Source organism: Tachypleus tridentatus, chromosome 4, assembly GCF_004210375.1.
Source record: "Tachypleus tridentatus isolate NWPU-2018 chromosome 4, ASM421037v1, whole genome shotgun sequence".
NCBI classification, from domain to species: Eukaryota; Metazoa; Arthropoda; class Merostomata; order Xiphosura; family Limulidae; genus Tachypleus; species Tachypleus tridentatus.
The window spans coordinates 25,270,626-25,293,818 of record NC_134828.1 but is presented as its reverse complement, the minus strand read 5'-3'; the positions used below and the strand labels follow the sequence as shown (position 1 = coordinate 25,293,818).

Sequence of the window (23,193 nt, the reverse complement as noted above, 5' to 3'; positions counted from 1 at the left end):
AAACTCACCTTTTGTACAATCTTGCTAAGTTCATCAAATGAAGCTTTGCAATCAGTGCCATATTTCTGGGCTAGCTGTTGAATGCCCCGGTTGACATTGGATGCAGGATTTCCAGCAGCAGCACTATCTTCTGGTGCTCTTTCTACCATCCCGTGTTCGTGGATCCGAAGTAAAAGGTGTTCCAGAGCTGGGATGTTAGCCATCAGCTGTTTATATACTCTGTCAGCTTTCTCAAGGAGGTTGTTGATGGTAGTTATAGCTTTCTTTCTGTCTTCTTCATTCTCAATAGGATCAACAGCACAGCAAGGTTTTGCTGTCAACGTGTATTCAAATTTGGCATACTTGCAGAAGCCACAGGAATTACAAAGAAAAGGGTCTTTCTCGTCGTAGTTGATAGCTCGACACTTGTGACACTGGAAAACATTCTCTCCACAATTAGCACAGACTCCAGGATTGGCTGGCACTGAGGCACTACATCTAGGACACTGTAGTGTTTCTGATGAGGCTTGAAAATTCTCATAGAAGTCTGCATATTCAATCATCAGGTTACAAGCAACTATGGATAAAGGAAATTCTATCTTGAGCTCAGTCTGGCCTGCAGTCAACACACACTTTTTGGCTTTATGCCATATGGAAGGCCGGTTCTTAAGCTCCACCACAGACTGAACAGTACGGTTGTTGTAGTAAATATTCAAAGTTCTCACCATTTTGCTACGCTTCAACTCAGCAATGCGTAAACTGATCTTAGAGATAGTGTGACTGCCAATAAGTTTGACCATTTGAGTGCTGGTGGTAAATCGCGAATCAACCTTGATAGCCGAGAGTTTAATATTGCTCCAGGGAACTTCAGGGTTATTACAAACGAGGCAAGGCTCACTTTCGAGATAGTATCCATCAAACTCTACGTAACCCTGTAAAGCACTGTAGATGGTAGAATTGGGGTGTGTCATAAGTTGCTGGTTCTGTTGACGAATAACTCCCAAAGCTTTCTCCATGTAGTCTTTTTCTTTCTTCTGAGAAGCAGAAGTTTTTAGAGTAAAGAATCCAAGCAAGTCAACAAACTGGACAGCTTTACGACCATAAACAGGTAGCAGAGGCCACAATTTCCACATTAGATCCAGTAATTGTTCCTGTTGCAACGAGCTTGAGTTCTTGTACAAGTGGAAAATCAGTGAATGAGCCTGCCAACGCACAGATGTGGCATTCGACTCCAACAGAAAGTAACGAATAAACTGGCTGAGCAGAGCCTTATCCAGAAACTTGTTCACCTGTTGAGCTAGAGCAATACACTGGGCTTCATCGTATCTTGGAGCTTCCTCGCCCTCTTCAGACTTCTCTCTGTCTTTCTTCTGCTTGACTGGAGAACTTGAAGGTTGGATACCAGCAGAACCACAAAGAGCAGACTGCAGTAACTGAAGGAGAACTGGAGAGACTCCTTCTTCCAACAGGAAACTCACGTGGATTAAGAAAGACAAAACACTTTCATCCTTTAAGCAGAACTTCTGCCAGTTGATGGTGCGTGTTGTTGCAATTTCAGTACATGCTTTTAGGTGTTCAATAAGGGTAATAAGTGAATCGTAGGGCAAGCTAATGACAGCACTGCTTCTTGCTCCTCCATCGTAACCTCCCTGATGACAAATGACCTTGACATTTTTCACGTGAGATTCCAATGCATGAAAGTCTCGTAGCTGACGGTACTTTTCCTTGGAACCACAGATGAAGAGTAACAGTTTTCTAACTTGTCTCTTCACAAAAGGAGCTTGAGGCATCATCATGTATTCACACAAGTAAGAGTACCAGGCTTGGTTAAAAACAAGTGGAGGGCTAGAAGGCAAAGAACTAGTCAGTTTCTTGATTTGATAAGGAAGTCTTATTACCATTTCTGTCAGCAACTGCTGGTAAGCTTCAAAAACATCATTGGCATGACCCTTAACATATGGCCGCAAGAAGAAAGGAGACATATCTGGTGGAGGGGATTCAGGGTGGGGTTTCAGTAGACTTATGCTCCCTGTTGACTTTTCTCCATGAGTAGCCTTCCAGTAATCCAGCATGACCTTCAGCACTTGTAAACAGAAGTCAACAGTATTATTGTTCAGGAGAGCAATTGCAGCATTGGTGCTACAAAATGCTGAAGCTTCCCCAAGTAGGGGTTTAAGGGAGGTTCTCACTCGTGACATCATTATGCTCAATAATCTCATAAGTATCAGCTGAACTTCACGATGAGCAGTGCGTTTAGTAAGTCTGCTCACGTCATGATTTCCCATATCTAGTTCAGCAATGACAGCTGACAATAAGTTGTCCAAAGTAGCTTTGTCTTTTTCATCCTTTCCTTGCAAGTCACAACTTAGCATTAACAGTACCTGAAAGGAGGTATGAAACTCTTAAATGAAAATGCATTTTAATGGAAACAGCGCTGTCTGTACTCTCCAATCTACATTGTAATCTCTCTTAAACATTGAGATTTCATTTCTTATTAATTACCACACATCCACTACATACAAAAATCTGAAGTGAAATTATAAAACAAGCTTTTAATATAATTATATATCTTGAAATAAACTTTTTAAAACCAGACATTAGTTGTTTTTTTAATCAGTAGTACTTGTTTTAAGTTTTATGCTTATGCAAATAAACAGAAAAATCTGTTAAAATATTGTACCCACTAATAACAAAAAATGATAATTTACAACTAAAACAAAGCTTTTCTTCTCAGGACAGGACAACAAACCTGGGCATATGGAATAGCCCTCACTCCTGCAACATCTCGAAGTTCTGGTAGATATTGTAACAACTTTTCTAGGAGCATTAGCCGTAATGAATGCAGTCTGTAACTTGTATCAACATCTGTTTCCAGTTCCAGTCCTTCAGCTTCATGTGGCATTGATGTACTTGGAACACCTACGGAGCTGGTTTCAGAACGAGCTCCAGTGGTTGTGCTTTCATGAACGTTATCACCATAAGCACTACTGCGTCCACTCACGTTGTGCTCACCCGTTATGGAATCAACTCCACTTCCTCCACTCTCTGAACCAGCACTTCCTCCCTGGAATAAAGAGAAAAACTTTAAAACAAAAACACATCTTTCAAATACTGGTAGTTTCTAAAATGTTCATTAAGAGTTTATATACTTACGTTTAAAAGGCCATAAACATCAAACAACTATGACAGATGTTTCAAAATATATTTATACACATTACAGTGAAAAGCGAAATATTAAGTAAAACAACCTACTGTTAAAAGCTCAAGTTGATGATAGCATTAAACTTTATTGGTTAAGGTTACTGATTAAGTAATAACATACTTGGAAATCTTATGGGGCATGACAACTCACAGAACAACTCAGATAATTATCTGCTTAGTCTGGAACTAAGTTATTCACCTGTTCAGCAGGGGAAGTCCTGAGAGTGGACCCATCAGTAGCAGCAGTACTTCCTTCATCATCACTTGCACCAGCAGAAGCTGTTGTGTCAGAGTAGTGGCCACCTTCTAATGACGATGCTCTCTGTGGACCTTGAGACCTTAAGGACAAACTCTGTAAACCTAAACTTTCAGAGTGACCTGGTTGGTCCTATAAAGGAAACAAGTTTATAAATGTAAGGCAAATATTTGATAAAAACAACAAATAAAGAAGCATACAGGGCTGTACAAAAAAAAACAAAAATTAGATATGAAGTTAGTAAAAGTAAATCATGACAATTTAAATCCTACAACAGGTACACTAGAACAAGGTCTCTTGCAAATATCAACACAAAAGTCGTTTTAAGATAATATTTTATTGTACTGAACCAGTAGACTTGAATGAACCTACAATATTCTACTTAAACTTCAAAATTCTGTTTGATTCTTTTAGTAATTACTATTAATGATTTCATATATTTAAAAAAAACTGTTTTCAGGGGTTTAGGAATTTGAACTGTTGTTTCAGCAGCTCAGAAAGAAAATTTGTTTGGCATTATTTACTTCAGCTGGATGTTTAGGAATGGTAGCCCAGTATGTATTGCTATGTATCTGTTCTGTCCATCTGCAAATCTTTTTATTCATTTGCTGTCTCTTTGCTAATTCCTCTGTATAATGGTAGATCTACTAAACCAAAACTCCACTAAGAGTTTTTCCAAGATGTCCTTCTTACAACTCAGTCATACTTTAATATCTGACTAATTTAAATATCTTCCTACAGTTAAACATTTAAAACAAACCGTGTCTAGTATCTGGTGTTATCTATATACATTTCTCTGGCCACTTTTTAATCAAAGAAATCAGTCATCAACTGCTAACTTATTTAGACAATGGTGAACTCAGCTGAGAACTCTCACTATATCAAGAACCCTCAGTAAAATAACCAATGAATATAAATAAAGTAAATTTTAATTATGTTTAAGATCTCTCTTTGAAAGGTAAAGTCTAAATAATTTAAAGTTCCAGCTAAATAAAGCTCATATTTTTCTGCAGAGACATTTATCTTCTATTTCTGCAAGTTTTATTAACCTTACTTGTAGGCTGAGAGCTATTGCTAGTTCGACCATAGTTTCATCATCAGCGTCAGGAGGAATGTCCAGTAGTGGAGGGAAGCTGGCTTGGCCTGCTATTAGAGCTTCCAAATTGGCTCCCACAGATTCATTTTCTCCTGGAAGTAGAACAACTGGTTCTAAACCCTCAACCATTTCAAAATCTTGCTGCTCTTCTTGGGAAACGTGGTTCTGGGATTGAGTCTGAACAGCCCGCTGAACCTGGGGGGCAGCTTGAACAGCAGCCTGTCCTTGACTCAGTGTCCTTGAATCTGTGGTTTCAGTATCTTGGGTCTCTCCTAGACATTATAAATTTTAATGAAGAAACATCAAAAGTACTTGAGGGATAACAAAAGATATTACAAAAAAAGTTCTAGATGTTTCATTCAGGATCAAACTGATCAAAGAAAAGTTAAATTTTGTTTTTAATAACCTTTACCTGGTGTACTACAATGTGGGGGTGACGGAATAAAAACCTTTCTTCGACGAAGCCTTGGTCTCAGTAACCGAACAAGTGCATCCTTGGCAGCAAAGCTGACAGCAGTGTCATCAGAGAGAAGAAGTTGAACATAGAGTTTAACAGCAAGAGGAACATTTTCAAGATCACACGAAGTAAAAGCATGAATAACCTCTACAAGAGCTTGGACCTACCGGAGAGAAAAAAACAAAAAAACACTTAAATGTTAACTACGGTTACATTAACATGTAAAACTGTCCACACAAATTAGGCATACTAAAGTAAAAAAAAAAAAAATAACAACCTTAATACCAAATAAGAAATGATAAAGGCAATAGGCTTTTCACTAATGTATTGTTGTAAGATGTTACAACAACTTTAAATTTTAATACTGAAAACACTTTAAGTCAAATTAAAACAATATTTCAGGCAACAGCAGTAAATTCAGTTTTCTACTTTGTTCATTAAGACCTCAAAAAATAAAAACAAAAATAGAATGTTATCGCAGTCTTTACGTAATACAAACCTAGTTTATATTAATAATTTTGAAGTGTTAAAATACAGTGAGTCTCCATTATACAATGCATTGCTCTACACTGTTTCCTTACTAGTGTTCGTAAGTTATTTTCCATGTATCAAAAAACTGTTTTGTTACTACTGTTGTAATGTAGCTAATAATCCATATTTTTATAGTATACAAGTTGCAAGTTCTTAATTTAAGAAGACAACATTAAAAAAAATTCTCAAATTCCCCTAGTGTGAACAATGTTTTCTGTGTGTATTTCCACTTTTAACTCAATCACAATCCCTCCAATAAGTAGTAAATTTAACAAAAGTTACTCATTACAATATCATCGTTGTTCTGACAAAGTATAATTTTGTTACAAGCTTTATTCCCATGGAAAAGATATTGCATGCTCAGTGAATTTGGCTGATCCCAGGTAGACAGAGTTAATCAAAACATTATCAAATTACTTTACCAGGTGGTGTTCACCAATTACAACCACTACAGTACTAGTTAGTATTAAATATAATCAATGTTTACCCCTTTAATATTCTTACACGTGTATTTTGTATAGTATCATGTAGTTAAAAATAATTCATTTTACACTCTTTAAAAAGTTATTCCAGATTAGACTGACGTTTTTCAGGAATCCATCACAATGTATAATGCAGAACCCTGTATCTAACATTTAATAATTACTCTTTCCATCCACAGAGGCTAGACTTTCCTTTACCAAGTACTGGAAGTTAGGAAAAAAAGGAAGCAGGATGCTTTGTAAACTTTTCTTAGTACCATACTTTGTTTTTCACGTATTGTTTCATTTTCATTCTTATACAAGTAGCTAAAACGTAATAATTACAATATTATTAGGTTATAGCAGGCATAACAATAATAATTATTTACTATTGATACTTGCAAACAGCTATGCATTATCTAATTCAATACAATAATGTTAACTACATGTTCATCAAGTGATTTACAACTTGTGTGGCAGGATTATTAGTTACAACATAGTTAAAAGTGCAATAAAATACTAAACTCAGTTACAGTATAGGAAACTGACTGTTACGGTGTGGTTACAAACTCGGTCACACTGATGAAGCCTGTAGCGAGAGGATTCATTAGCTTTCAACTTTGTCCAATTCCAACCTTACTATTACACAAAATAAAAAAAAAACAAACAACGTTTCTCTCCTATGTTACCAACTACAGTATATATTTATTGTATTGTCTATTAAATCAAATGAGATAGTTGTAAGCCCTTCTGAAGAAAGAAGTGGGATGGAATCCCATCTTACTTAAAGAATTGTCTTTTCCAAATTCGATTACAACAAGTTTTAACTGAAAACATAAAGTGTGCAGTAGAATAAGAGTCTTAAAAGTATCTAATAGTACCGTAGCATCAATGTGCACCAATCCATGACGTGAAACAGGAGCAATAGCATGATTTTTTGGTCTCTGGGCATGAAGCCTCCAGAAACAGTCTGTCAATTGGATTAGGAAATGGTTAGGATCCACAGCACTTGACTGACGGGGACTCCGTCTCCCTGGGCTTTCACTATGATCTGGATTGTTGTTGTGGGGTTTAGGTGAAGTTGGCAATGGTGTGAGATGATCTTCTGCTTCCAAGTCTGACACTTCGACTAGAATTAATAAAGTAATACATAATTATTATAAATAGAAGGTATAACTAAAATAAATAATTTTAACCAGACAAAAAAATTCAGGAAAAATTCCACAATCAGTTTCAGAAAAGATTACTTTGAAAACAGCATTTTTACAAGACCAAAATGGTTCTATTGCACAGTTTTCAAATGTACTCGAGTTTTTAAATCTCAAAAATGCTTAAACACTTGATATCACTTGTACAAAGTGTTCAGTATCATGACTGTTAGCAGTGGCTAAATATTAAATGGATATAGGTTTTTATATGCATAAACCAGTCACCAAAATGAAAAAAAAAAACAAACCCTTTTTGAATAATGCGTAACATCTATTTAATACTTATGAGAACGTACTGCAAAATTTGTCATTTGATCTTGATATATATATATCAAGATCAAATGACAGAAAATTTTCACTGGTTGTGCAAAAACCTAATCCAATCCAAAACTAGAACTATTAATGTATCAACAAATACATCAACAGCTAAAAAGCCAGCAGAAATGTAACATACAAAAAGTCCATAGTCTAAGTAATAATAATCCAAGAAAACATGAAGTAGAAATTAACAACTTGTTATCCATCTAACACATTTTTAACAAAAGTTTTAACAAACTTTAACAAAACAAACAGACACACAAGCACATTGCTCAGACACAATTTTAGAAACCAAAATGTTTAAGACTTCCATTATTTGATGAGTAAACATATAACAAAATCTGATTGCTTTACAAGTATAAATAACGTAAGCTTGTTTTGTGTGCCTCAATGTTCATAAGATGAGTTAATGCCGAGGCTCAAGAAACTAAAGCCTCAACAGTAAAAACAGTGCAACCAATTGGGATATAACAGCCAATTACCTAACAAAGTCTGTACAGTGCAAAAGAAATGTAAACAAACAGATGAAAGTCGTGGACAAAAGAAATAGCTCTGAGACTGAGATAAATGGCAGTTAAAAATCAGTAGATGGCATTGCCAATGTATCGGGGCCATTCGATTTAACAAGAATTGTGTATAGAGACCCGTGAAGAATTTATTTAATAATGATTGTTCAAAATTTAGAAATAAAACCATGAAACTTTGTCATTGGTACGTTAAGAATACAAAATAAGGTAGCAGGTGTACATGATCCCTGAAGATGTTTAAATGTTCACAGGAATTAATACAAGAGTTCCATTCCATGTAATGAAAATGCACCCACATCATTACTTCACCTCCAGCAGTTTATACAGTAAAAAACAAAATGCTAGACTTCCAATGTATCAGTAAAGATCAGAAGAATACCTTTTATCTTCAACCAAAGGACAATAATGTTTGAGGAATGGGTGAAAACTGAACTTGAGAAACAAGTAATAAATATGCTATGATTAATTCAGCATATCAACATGCTATCAGAACACAGGTCAGTACTTTTTGCCAGCAATACATAATTTACATTTTTTTTAAAGAAATGTTAAGTGTACTTACAAATTACAATTACTTCTACTTAATGTTTTGAGAAGCGTGACTGCCATTAAAACAGTACGTGTTGAATGGTCTGTATAAAAACAGCCAAAACATTTTAAAATAAAAACACATGACATTCAAATTTCTAAAATAAATCTGAATGAATATTTAAAGAAAAAAAACACCATACAACATTCTATTAGTAAAAAGAAGAACTTGATTTAGAGCCTGGATACAAATAAATAGTGTAATGAAAGGGTGAATCAGAATGGTGACTTGTTAATGTGATTAATTATAGACCTTGATTGTTTACATTATCTACAAAAGTCTTTATTTCCCAAAGACATGCTAACCTGTATCGGAAGAATCAGCTGTTAATGTCCGTTCATGATTTTCGGGCAAATTGAACCAAGTTTGATGGACGAGACACAGCAACACCACGAGCTATAGCTACTAACCGGTAGAAAGCTTCACCATCCAAATCTTCATGAGACTGGATATCTTGGTTTGTGTTCAAACACTGTGTAACATAGTTGAGCAAAGCCTGGTCCTATGAAGTAAGAATAACAGTAGTTTTTTTTTCTTCTGGGAACAAAGAACACTTTAGTTTAAAATTTTACTGAGTAGGTTCTGATCACTATCAATAAAAGTAATTCCTTGTCGCAATTTGTTTTAATACTTATCTTGAACATGTGTTAATTTGACTGTACATGCCAATTAAAAAGAAATTAAACAAGTGTTATGTTAATAAACATATTTTTGGCAAAAATACAAGAAAGTTCACTGTTTTAAAGGAACTAGTAGTCTGGATCCAATACCATGAACAGATTATTGTTAGGCTTAACACACTGACTGTCAAATAGTTATTAGGCCTACTGTATGCTCCACTGTCCCGACAAATACTAGAAACTGGGCATAAAGTAATTCTTTACAACAAAAATCTAAAGTTCAACACCAATGATAACAGATTTTTCTCTTTGAGGCTGAATTTATGACTTTTTTGCATGCTGTACCTTCCATAAACACATTACCTAGCTTTACGAATTAATTACTTAAATAACACTAGCGTAACTTAAATAAACGTTTTAGAACAAAAAAAACACACAAGTACATTATTTTCACTACAAACACGTACCTTATGACTGCTGTAGGCAGCCTGGGTATAATGCAGAGTGGCTAAAAGTGCTTTGACGTGTTGATGGACAATAGGAGGTGTTGGAAGAGTTAAAAGATTTGTGGCTAAATCCAAAGCATTATCTCTCAGTTCTTTTTCCCCTTCAGTACTACAGCGCACAGAGAAACACCCATCGAACACTTCAAGGATGCTACTCACCAACCTGGATAATAAACAACAGTGTTAAATGTGTTCTTATGAACTCGAGTGCAAGTTGTTATCCTCAGGGAAACTGAACATGAGGTTTGGTGTTTTAATTATTATCTAGAGTGCTAGTAACTAACCTGTCAGAAAACTAGCAACTGATTGGACAATTTTAATTCTGTGATTAAATTCTCGTCTTACACTGAAATAATCCAAGTTATAGGTACTAAATATGGTAGTTATAATAGGATATAAAACATTATTTATGGACATGTGTTTGTAATACCATGTCTTTTTTTATAGCCACAAACAAATATTACAACTGAGTGAAGACAACAGTGCCTTCAACACTTAAAGAAAAGATTCTATTACGGTTGTATGTTTATTTTGTTTTACTGCTTGAATATTTTTCATAGTTAAGTCCATATTTCTAACTAGTTAAATATACATACATCAACTACACTGTAGTACATGTTTAATAACTACACTATTTCTTTTTGGACTAGCAAAAATTAAAATAAAAGTTCCAAAAGTAACCTGAAACAAATATTTGAAATACAAATAATTTATGATGCAGTACAAAAATGTTTACAAAAGACAAGTGTAAATGAAGTATTACTTCTAAAGAGTGTATACTACCAAATGTGCATGTGGATTGACAAATACATTAATTTTTCTCTAATTATAAATATACCTAAATATTATTTCTCACTTATATTTGAGGTTAAAACAAACCTGTCTGTGGGAGTTAGGGGTAAAGGAGCAGCAGGAATTCCATCACTGTCCATACCAATAACTGGACCTGTCACAGGAAGAGATGTGCCAGTAGCAGAAGGAAAGTCCTCACTGTCTTCAGGCCATCCAAAATTTTCTTTGCTCTTTCCATATATTTTAATAGAATCTACCATAGTGATTCCAGAAGGATCAGAACTAGGACCAAATGTAATGGTCAATTTCTTATCAGCCGTGAGCGATTCTTCGTGTGTAAAGGGAAGGTCGAACCAACGATTACGAGTCAAAGATACCTGAACACAGCGTCCAAAAACTTCAATATAGGAAGGAACACGTTGACTGTCTTGGCTTCCAAGAAGAATGCGAGCACCAACCATAACCATCGAGTTGTCAGTGTTGGTGATCTCTACAGAAAATCCTGTGGGTTTTGTACTGGCTATATACATTGCTGTAGTATTTAACCTATGTTTCAACTGTTGGGTGTTATAGATTTGAAGCACATCATTGCCTCCAAACTCTACATCACTCAAGCTAGTACACTGTTCAAAGAAGTCCACAGGAAAGTTCACTGCTCCTGGGGGACGTCCACTTTTTGCAGTTTTTTTCTTCTTGGAAGGTTTGGAAGATGGTAATGGTGTTGGCTGAAATGCTGGCATCAGCCAGAACCCAGTACTTTCTTGATTTGCCATGTAAATTCTTAAACTTCCATCCTCACACAGTAAGATTAGCGTTGTCCTGGTTTCCCCATTGTATGTCAAATGTCGCAGAGCCACCAAGTCAGTGATCTTTGATTTTGCAGTCATGTATTTGATCTCTTGTACCTGGATGCTATCTGGTTTTACCATTAGAGTCACAGGATTATTTGATGACTGCATCAAAGCTAAGACCAAGCCAGGGTGCTGGGGTATTTCTGACCACTGACAGAGGGGCTGAGGGTTTGATTTGCTATCATTACCATTGTTTGAAGCAAAAGTGATTTGAAACAAGAGTGAGATTTCTGGTGTCATTTTTGGAAGAGGAGCAACAAAACTTTTACTATTCGAGTACGAGAAGAAAACTAGCTGCATGGTGTGGGAGTAGTAGACAGAAACACCTCCTCCTGCAACTGTACCATTGGTGTCCTGTAAAAAAAAAAAAACATTCTGTAATCAGCAAATACAAAGATACATGCTGTTCTCATATTCATTTTACTGTCTTTGTTTCTGATTATTCTATGTAGCCTCTGCTGAACATTAAATGATGTTTAACTTAAACAGATGAATACAACTTAAAGTGTCTGCATGTTCGAGTTTCTGATGTTACCTTTGTGTCTTTATGTTTGATTTCCATGATGTTAGTAACATAGAAAGGTCCATGCTGGGCAGAGCTCTCTTCCAAAAGAGGTTGATAATAAATGTGCCCAGCCGATGACATGATCAAGAGATGCTGCTGCCCATCTTCGGTAAAAACAAAGCAACTGTCACGGATCTTTCCACTAGGAAGTAAGAAGTAGAACTGGGGACTCAAGGCATCCTGTGATAAGTCATAGATTTTGATAAAGTCAGCTGACACTACGGCAAGTTTTGTTTGGCAGCCAGGGAGCCACAGGGCCTGTTAAACAAATAAGTATATAATTATTTTAACATTAAAACCATGCACCAACTATATTTACAAATGAAATTAAGCACCACTGCAGTTATTATCAATAAACAATTTATATAGAAATACTCTAACCAGATATTCTGCTTGACACTTTATATTCTTTCTTTATATTGCAACTAACTTTTATTACTGTAAGTTGCAGTGTCAGTCTCAAATTTTATCTTTAACATTTATTTCCAGGTTAAATAAACAGCTGAGGAGAAAGTATACAATTTCTACTGTTAAGATTTTCCCAACTTTCAACTCATGGTACAAAATATTTCCATTAAACTGTGTTTCACTGCACCATGGTTACTAAGCAGCTTATTTGAATGTAAAAGTTTATTCAGAAATTAAAACACAAAAACGTGTGTGTTCGTATATAACCTCACTTCCAGTACTATCTTTTGAAGAAAAAAAAAACCTCTGAAAGCTACTAACAGCTGTGGTATTTATACCTTTCTGCAAGAGATAGAAATTTGGAGGTTGAATGTTAGAATATGAGAAAGGAGAAACTGGAGTAAAATTGGCAATTTCAAGTTAACAGTCTTGTGGTACCTGGGTTAATAACAATACAAAAAATGGGTGGAAAAGATTTCAAGTTTGTCTTAATAAGAAACAGAGAGGAGTAGTTCAACAAACAACAAAGACATGACACCAAGAAGCACCGATACCGAACTATGGTCAGATCCTATTCAGTATAAACTGTGTTGTAATGTTCAACATGCAAGTTTAAGGTTTTTCAGAGATATAAAAACATGATAACAGCTACACTATTATATAAAACATTAATCCCATACGGTGTTACAATATTTAGGTGTTATTACAGCTCTTTCATACAGTTTTCAGTGTTTATAGCAAATCCCTTTAAAAAGGAAAAGCTTTAGCATTTACAGAGAAAGAAAACTTTTAATGCAATTTCCTAAGCTGATACAGGCTTAATAAAGACACCAAGTGCTAATTTACCTTTAGTTCTCTCTCTCTCTCTTTGAGTTTCAGAACTTTTACTTTGTAACCCCATTATAATACTATTTTGTAACATCAATTTTTTTTAACCCAATAAACCACTGTGGAAAACTATGTTTATTTGGGAAGGTTGGGAGAGGGGGGGTCGTCTTTAGAGCTTTATCTGTTATTTGTAGTTGTATGACTTTATAAGGTAATATTTCGTGTCTGATGCAGGCATAATGGAAAAACTTGGTGTTTCTGTTTTTTATTAAATCTGCAAATTGGGAAATTTTAGCAATCTAATGCCAAAGCAATTACTAGAAAGAACAAAGCAACATTGACAATGAGAGCATCTAAAGTCCAAGCATTAAGAAAGTAAGCAGTGTATATATATATATATATATATAAAAAAATCTGAAACTGAAAGTCCAACAACACAAACTCTTTCATACACAAATATCAACAGGACTCAGCTTTTATTGTTTCAAGGTTTATCACCAAGTCACTTTGAAAAACATAAAATGTAGACTTGTTATATTTTTGGTAGCATATTTGTGTCCCGTAATTAACAAAATATGTTTTAAACTAGAGCAAATTATTTCTTGTGGATAAAAATAAATACATACCTTGATAATGTAGTTGTTTCCTTCCAGCTGTGGGTGTAGAACAATGTGATCAGATACAGAACCTGTGCTATTGAAGCTCAGTACATGGCAGTCCTGTTAAAATGCAAGTTTCTCAGTTCATGATGTAATTCTACACAATAATCTCCATATATACTTACTTAAATAAAATAAAAAACAAAAGTAATTTAAGAAAATGAATACAGTATAAAGTCTATATTTACTTGCCTGAATATTAATGATTCACGTATTGTTTGATAATGATACAAGTTAAACCTCAACATGAAAGTCCTTCATAAAATGGATACATATGATAATACCTTCAGACCACAAACTGCAAGGAAGTCTTCATTACAGAGGTTCCCAGCAATAGACAAAACAGTGAAAGGAACAGGAGCAGAGGCTAATCGCTGGAAAATCAAAGAGGATTATAAAAACACAGATCTCCTTGGAGCTTAAGAAACTCCTACTTTATTCCTTAAGGCTTTTGATCAGGTAAAAATAAAAACAAAACAATATCTCAAGAGTGCTTCTCATATTAAAATATGTTAGACTTGTAATACTACATACATGTACCATACTTCAGTATTAACTTAACAGCTATGTTGTAAACAAAATATTTAAAAACTGCTCATTAAACACAATTGAACAGAAAATGAAAGGTTATTGGCATTTTGAAGGAAAGGCTTAAGTTTTCAACATTACAAAAACAAACAGAATCCAGGGAATAAATTTATATTAGCATAGAAAAATACTGTAACAAATTACTCATTTTTCATGTAACAAAAATTAGCAGTTACCTATGTGCAGGATTGGTTGGTTGATTTAGTGTTTTATGACACAAAGCAGCTTGGCTATCTGTGCCAAACATCCGGTAAAAAGTTAAAATTAAAGTAAATTTAGTAAAATTCATAAAAGAAAATTAGAGTAAAATAAAACAAAGTTTAAAAAAAAACATAAATAGCATAAAACATTTAGTATACAGCAGTAAGAGAAAACTACAGTAATACAAGTTGGATAGGACTTTCTGCAGTATAATTGTAGTTATCATAACTCGCCAGGATGACTAACGGGTAGTTCAAACAGCAGTGTTATCACCTGAAGTTGGCTTTTTCAGTACTGGTTCAGAGTTGTTTCACATTACGGCCACTTTCTAATTTCAAATTGAAGTAGATGTACTTTGATTCTTAAAAGGAAATCACATTAAAAAAGGTCTAATGTATAAATTAAAAAACTAAAAACATTTCTAAGGAGGACAGTGCCACCATCACCAATAACACTGTCTAATGTTATGGACAAACCTTGGAACAGAACATGTTTAAAATGGTGCTGTCGTTGAGAGTCACAACAATGGCAAGAAAGTAAAATGTGGCTTATTGTGACCTGAGTGTTACACAGACTACACACTAGTGCATCAATTAAAGATAAAAGAAAACGATGAATTAAAAAACTGACCAATGTGTAGTCTAGTTAGAATAACTTCCTCTTTTCGATCTTTACGGAAGCAAGACGGCCAAAGTCCATCTAGGGTTTTAGTTGGAAAAGCTTGTTTTCATGTTACTCACTCCAAGTCAACTGTCAGTTGGCAGGAAGCCAAGCCTTGAATACGGGACCATAGTCCATGTACAGCAGTGATAGTGCCAGAGCAGATAGATTTAGCTGCAGTGTCGGTGAGCTCGTTCCCACAAATACCAACATGGCCTAGTATCCAGAAAACCTGGATAGAAGTAGATGTCAAAGAGAAATGGGCCAGCTGGTTTTGAATATTGGCAAGAACAGGGTGTGAACCAACGTGAAGAGATTCCAAGACCAGTAGAGAACTAAGTGAGTCAGTATAAATAGTGCAGTTTCAGTACTGCTTAGTTTCCATGTGACCCAGGGCAAGAGAAATGGCGTACAGTTCAGCAGTGAACACAGAAGCTGTAGAGGGGATTCTGCATGCAACCACTGAACCACAACAAACCATGGCAGTGCACACACAGTCACATGATTTTCAACCATCTTTATAAATAGGAATGGAAGGATGGTTTGAAAGATGTTCAGCAAATAACAGACGGTATTTCCAATCAGGAGTATCTGCTTTTCTCAGATGACTTAAAAATAGGTCACATTTGGGGACTGTAAAAGCCATGGTGGGATAGACTGACCAGTGGATACAGCAATGTTATCCAAGGACAGACCCAATTCATCCAACTGCTCCGAGATTCGAAGGCCAAAAGGAGCAATGGTAGATTGTCTGTTCTGAAAAAGCATGGCCCACTGAGGAAGGAAAACACAACCCCAGGAGGGATGCTTTGGTAAGGAACAAAGTTATGAAGCATATAGTAAAGACAGTTACAAATGGCAGAGGTGCAAAGAAGGTTCATGAGACTATGTCTATAAGCTCTAAACTGGGGAAGTGCAGAAAGCCCCAGTGCAGAACCAAAGTCCATGATGATGAATGGGGTCTAGCATCTTTAAGGCTGAGGTTCTGGCAGAGCCATAGACCAGTGATCCATAGTCAAGTTTTGATGGAATAATAGCACGATATATCTTTAGCATAGAACATCGATCTACTCCCTAAGTGGTGGAAGAGAAGACACATGGAGAATGTTCAGTGCTTTTGTACATCTGACCTGTAACTGCTTGATGTGTGGTATAAAGGTCAGCCTATGGCCAAAAATAAGCCCAAAGAAATTTGTCTCAGGAACCACAGGCAGCACAAATTCACTGATACAGAGTTCAGGATCAAAATGAATACCCCATTGGCAGCAAAATTGCATCCAAATAGTTTTAAAGAGAGAGAAGTTAAAGCCATTTGCTGTAATCCACTTCAGTAAATGATGGCGGGCAGTCCGTAGCTGCCGCTCAATATACCTCATGTTCAACAACTGATATGTGATGTGAAAGTCGTTGACAGAGAGCCCATTTGCAACAGTAAGTGGGAGTTGTTCAGTGATAGCATTAATCTTTATACTGAAGATGAAAAGTGTGACACTCAAAACACAGTCCTGAGGGACTCCAAGTTCCTTCAGAAAAGAATGGGAAAGTATTGAACCCACACAAACTTGGAATCTCCTGTCCATTAAAAACATTTTTATTAAGAAAGGTCAAATGGCCACATAGCCCATATACAATGCTGGCCAAAATCTTAAGGCCAATGAACATAAAGAAAAATTTGCATTTTGCATTCTTAGACTCAACCACTTACTTGAGTACAGCTTCAAAAGATAAAAATAAGAAAAGGGAAAACAAAAATAAAAAACTTTTTTAGCATTTAATAAGGAAAATGTGAACATTATGCAATTAGCCTAAATATTAGCTGGTCATAAGTTTAAGACCATACCAAAAAGTAGTCCTAAGCAGGGTAGGAAATGGCCAACAAAAGGTCTTAGTAGCGAGTTACACACCATCATTGCAAATAACTTCAAACATTAGCTTTGGCATGGTCGATATAAGCTTTGCAGTGGGCTAACTATAATATTATTCCAAGTGGTGAAGATGGCTTCAAGAAGATCATGCACTGTTTGGAACTGATGTCCATTTCTATAAACTTCCCTTGCCATCCACCCTCAAACATTTTCAACGTGGTTCAGTTCAGGCAAACATGCTGGATGGTCCAAAAGAATCACGTTATTTGCCATGAAAAAGTCCTATGTCCTACGAGCACTGTGGATTGCAGCGTTGCCCTGCTGAAAGATCCAGTCATTTCCATACAAGTGAGGGCCTTCAGTCAATAAGGATGCTCTCTCCAACATGCCAATGTAGCCAGCTGCTGTTTGATGCCTCTGTATAACCTGAAGCTCCATTGTTCCATGGAAGGAGAAAGCACCTCAGATGACGATGGAACTTCCTCCATTGTGTTGTGTAGAAAATGTCTCCGGTGGGATATCCTTATCGTGCCAGTAACGTTGAAAGCCATCTGGACCATTCAGGTTATTTTTTTTTTCAGAGAACAAACCCTTCGTCCACTTTTCTACATCCCATGTTTGGTGCTTCTCAGCAAAGTTTAACCGAGCTCTTTCATGGTGTGAAAGGAGGTGTAGCCTTTGAAGAAGTTTACAGTTTTTAAAGCTTTTCTCTCGTAGATGCCATCTTGTTGTTTTGAGCTGCATTCTGCATCTGTAAGGGCCTTAATCTGGTTCAATGATTGGCTGGTGTCTTGCCGTACAACACATCAAATCCTCCTGCTCAACGGCAGCAAAATTTTCTTGGGCTGACCACTTGAAATTCTCATTCCGTATCCCTCAGGGTCTTTTAAGAAATTTGCAACAGCAGTTTTACTACACCCAATCTCACCAACGATGACACGTTGAGAGAGACGTTGATTTTGCAGCTCGACAATTCTGCCACGTTCAAACTGTCAATTTTTTAGCCTTTGCCATGTTTTTATCCAATGCAACACAGGAGATGTCAGTGAGAAATGTTGACAACGCTAATGCTTGAACACAAATGACTAAATTTCATTACGTGTTTACCGATTAACGCTTTGTTTCTGCTATAACACCATACACACTCTTTCCTTTACTTGGTGTTTCACCACAAGTGAGGATCTGTAAATTGATTTAGTATGTTAACATTATCCATACTGATTGTTCAGATTTTTTCTGAATTTAGTACTTTCTTTCACACCCCACACTGCTTCTTTCCTTTATTAATTCTTTCACAGGTTGTGAGAATCTGTAAACACGTTAGCCAGATTTAATCTTTTGCTATGTTTGGTTGTTGTTAAACACTAAGCAACAAAAATTGGCTATTTGTGCATTTTGCCATCAGAGAATTCAGTGCCATAAGCCTACAGACTTAACCACTGGAGGGCAGCACACATTTTGCATTTTGGTTTCAATTAACAAATATCTTTAAGCAGATTTAGTGATTTTTCCACCTAATATTTACCATATTTTATTGAAACTGTGATCACCATCTTTCTGAGGAAACTTACTGATAGTTAATTATGACCAAATATGACTAGTAAGTTACTTTAGTATTTGCCTTTCTACTGGTTTACAACATGCTCTTACTAATCACTAGAAATCCCTAAGACAGCAATCATAATTACATTACAATAAAACAAAGAACAACTGCATACCTTCTTATAAACTTAGAAAGCTGCCAACCTAGCTTTATGATATTCAAATTATCAGGCATTTATAGAAAAAGTAACTTAAATTTACATATTATATATATTTTCATTAATCATACAGCAACAACAATACCCATTTCTAAATAGCATATTACTTGATAGATTACAAAAATGAAAATTTATTTTAATGTTAACAAACATTTGTTTGTTTTGGTCACATGTGTAAAGCAACACTAGGTGTTACCTATGCTAGTCATTTGTAATTACAAGTTGATAGACAAAATGGAAAATCAGTTAGTCACAAGTAACAATTAAATAGTGAAATTTGACCACTCTTACAAAGATTTTTTTATGGCAATGGTACATGAAGCATGAATTCCAGATTCAAGATCTGGAACATTAATCAACAGGTCATATCCAGACAATTAATAAAAACGTACATTTTTGATAAGTAATGAAAAACCATGTTGGCTCCCAGTTAAAAAAGCACTGACTGATTTTTATATTTTTATATTAAGATACATTGTTTCAAGCTCACATTTAGATCTTTAAAAGATGAAAACAAATCTTGGATGACTATTGGCAATATATATTTTCTACAAGTTAGATCATACTTAGAAAAAGAAAATTGTATTTCCTATCATGTTGCTTTGCCTCTGATGAGAAGAAAGTATACAAAGCCAATAAAATTACCATTTTAAGAATGTTTCAAACCATTCTTAGAGTTAGTGGTGCAGTATCATGTATGAAAAGGAATTCAAAGAACAATTTTTTAACACAGTTTAGTTTTGTACTTGGTAACATTTGTATAATTTCTCGTAGCCATCAATTTACACAGAAACAGTACAAGCTGTTTTCAAACTTAGTTTTGTAAACATACAACTGTTATTCTTTTTCTGTTTATGTATCCAGTCACAATTTATAATCCATTTCATAGTTAACACTTTTGTCTAGACTGGTTACTTCTGTAACTTATGAACTATGGTGGTAAAATAATTGCAAGTCTGAAAATGAGTTCATAAACAAAAACTTACTGTTAGGGTGAGTTTACGTTTGCTGGAGTCTGCCTGCTTTAGTAAAGCAGAGAGTTGCAAAATTGTGATCTGAAACAAAATATTTATGATCAAATAAACTATTTCCAGCAAGTAGGTTTATATAGAGTAGTGGTTCCCAACCTTTTTTATGCCCTACAAAATTTTAATATGTTCTTGCACCCCTCACAGTAATTATTTATTTAAAAATAAAGGTGAAGGTGGCCAAAACAAATGTTATCTTGCACCCCAAGGGGTGCGAGCAACCCTGGTTGGGAACCACTGATATAGAGAATCATTTTGATAATGAAATACTTTACACCAGATTTCTCTGTATATATATGTAAAAACAGCTGGCATGGATCTAGAAAATTCTATGCAGAGGAGCGAACAACGTTTGACCTTCTTCTATATAGTGCTTTCTCTACCAATACCAGCTGTTTTTGCATATATATTTTCCTCTACAAGTGGGTTTTATCGTCATCATGGAAACTGTATATAGCTTAAAAATATAAAACAATGTTATGTACTTAAAAAACAAAACATACTTACATTCAATATATACAAGAATTATATCATATGTATATTGCAAAACTATACCAAAACATATTCTTTTATAATGCTATTAAAATTTTTTATATTAAAACCTTTGTTTATAGTAAAGGCTGACAGTGAAAACAAACTTCAAAAATAAACTTTCTGACTGAATGTGTTACACAGTTTGCATGTGTCCCCATTTTACAGTTTTCTTAATTATATAATTTAGGTGTAAGGGAAAGAAAAGCAGTACAGATGTCCTTATTAATATCTAATTACACGACAGTCATGCTATTCATTATAAACTCAATGAGCATGCAATAAAAAAAGAAGTCATACAAGTGCAGACTCACTTTTCCCTTTTCAAGGCTCACAGCTAGGTGCTGCCTTTTTCCCAGTGGAGATGCTAGACAACACATGGCTACTCTATGAATCATGTGACCGTTAATGAGCTGCCTGATGGTCTGACCTTGATCTCCTGAATAATTCATGCGAACATTTTCAAAAGCTCCCTCTTGTGAGCCTAAGGTTTGTACCTGTTAACCAAGAAAAAAAACAACTTATTACATTGCTAAAAATTGCAAGTCATTTTCTATACTGGCATGCCAATGACATTTATGAAAAAAAGAGGAAAAGGTATATAGCCTGGCACCAGACTAGGGAGGTCCGGGGTTACAAATGTTTTACTGAGTTGGAGGATTTCAGGCAATAACAATAATCACGGACAAGGTTGAAGCTTAGGACAGGAATAAAGCTTTAATGAGGTGAATTAGTTTCTTCAAGACTAAATCAAAAACACAGTAATGCTTTATGTAAAGTGTAGGTTCAATTCAAGCTAAAAGAATGAAAGACATCTGAAAGTCTGCTCTTAAAGTACTGGTTTAAATTCAAAAGAAATTAAAAGATGTTAAGAAAGCCTTTACTTGCAGACAGGTACTTTATTTAATACTATGGTCTAAGGGTTTTCAAAAAATATTACTTTGTTAAAATGACATATATATATATATATACTGTTACTTTTGAAATAAAAACATGTACTTTAATAATAAAGTTGAATTTCAATCACAAAAACCCACTCAAATCATAACAGTAAGTTTCAAATTTTGACAAAAAGAACAATGAATTTAACCTCTGATTTTACAGTATACTAAACAACATGGAGTTGTTAATCATTTCATAAAACATTTAATTGATACCAACTTGAAATGCCCATCTCTAACTAACAGGCAGTTATCACAAAAGAAATCAAGGCACATAAATGATTCAATCAGTAGAAACTGTGTAGTTAACTATTAAACAAGCAAATAACCCTTTTACTTCAACAAATTAAAAAAAAAATAATAAAAAAAAACATTGAGAGGTTACACACAAACCATTAACTGGTCTGTATGTTCCACAGCCTTGTCTTGTGTGTGTAGCTCACAAAGAGCCCTCATAGCTCGGGTGGAACTACCAATGGGAGAGTTCCGCTGACACGACTTCACAACAGCAGGAAGGAGATATTGCAACAGGCTTAGGATCGTGCCAGGAAGTCCAGTTGATCCCTTCAGAATGACATATGTATGTGTGCATTAAACCAAAGAAACTTTCAAATATTTTTTACAGTTTGTGTAAAAGACATCTCTAAAGTTATGCTTCTACTGTTCCACAATAACTAAAATTTTATTTTGTTTACCCTTAAGTAAACTATTCACTTTGAACATTTCAAATATTAAAATTGAATATTTATGAATACCACACTTCTTATGAAAACATTTCCTCTGCACAAGAATTTTCAAAGCTACCTCATGAAAACCTAAAATTTGTCATTAAAATAAAATAAAAAGAAAAAAGAAAGAAAGAGAGAGAATCAAATAATGGAAAACTAATCATATTATTAACAGCCTTCTCCGCAGATGGTAACTTAACGACTAAGTCTGCCATTTATTGTAGATGGAAAACAATGAAACAGTGGTAGTGGTAATATTAAAATTTGTTTGCCATTATTGTAAATTCTTAAAAAGGAGTGCTTTTAAAACTTGATAAATATATAAGACGTATGGAACAACAGAAATATTATTACATACATTACATGCAATATCATAGAACATAAAATTTAAATATATACTACCATCATGAGAACTTAAGTGAATGTGGTCAGCTTGTGACAAAACTAAGCACACAGACAGAAAAAAACCCATCTTATTCCTCATTATTAATATGCACGTCATACATAACTGAAGAACTCCAGAGGGGAGAATACCATCCTGCACTATCTACATACCAAGATGAAGGGAACTATGAAACAGCAAACACAGACATACACCTGAATATCCATATAATTCAAAGCAATGTGTGTGTGGGGGGAAACTCTTTGAACTCTGTAAAGCTATGCAAAAGTGATATTAAGAACTAGAGAAGACATCTCCATGTGTGTAAAGATGATTATACACACATACAAACTTTGCTGAATAAATTAAGTTTTCGTGAAACGTACAACTGTCCATTTTTTTCTTTAATTCTCTATTCTTTTCATTACAGTATTCACCAAACAATTCCTATAATCACCCCAATAAGTGAAACAAATAAAAAATGTAAAAAAAACTTGAACATGAATGGGAAGTTCACACATATTACAGAATTCAATCCATGAACACTCAACTTTACTAAAATAACAGCCATTAGAGCATTGCGACAGATTTATGAAAACACGTAGGACAACTAGCACAATGTTCAAATATTTACTGCAAAGTGCCTTCTAAGTCTAT

At 35.0% G+C, this 23,193-nt stretch overlaps 1 protein-coding gene across 1 annotated transcript in view; it reads right to left on the bottom strand.

Annotated features, from left to right (window-relative positions):
* The window catches only part of poe (E3 ubiquitin-protein ligase-like protein poe), a 107,798-nt gene that overhangs the window by 20,449 nt on the left and 64,156 nt on the right, over window positions 1–23,193 (bottom strand). The window contains 15 exon segments of the mRNA XM_076497355.1: window positions 9–2,360; window positions 2,729–3,043; window positions 3,380–3,568; window positions 4,491–4,804; window positions 4,945–5,152; window positions 6,863–7,110; window positions 8,948–9,125; window positions 9,711–9,912; window positions 10,629–11,746; window positions 11,928–12,215; window positions 13,820–13,912; window positions 14,137–14,226; window positions 19,913–19,981; window positions 20,800–20,982; window positions 21,820–21,990. Coding sequence (XP_076353470.1) covers window positions 9–2,360; window positions 2,729–3,043; window positions 3,380–3,568; window positions 4,491–4,804; window positions 4,945–5,152; window positions 6,863–7,110; window positions 8,948–9,125; window positions 9,711–9,912; window positions 10,629–11,746; window positions 11,928–12,215; window positions 13,820–13,912; window positions 14,137–14,226; window positions 19,913–19,981; window positions 20,800–20,982; window positions 21,820–21,990 — 6,018 coding nt within the window.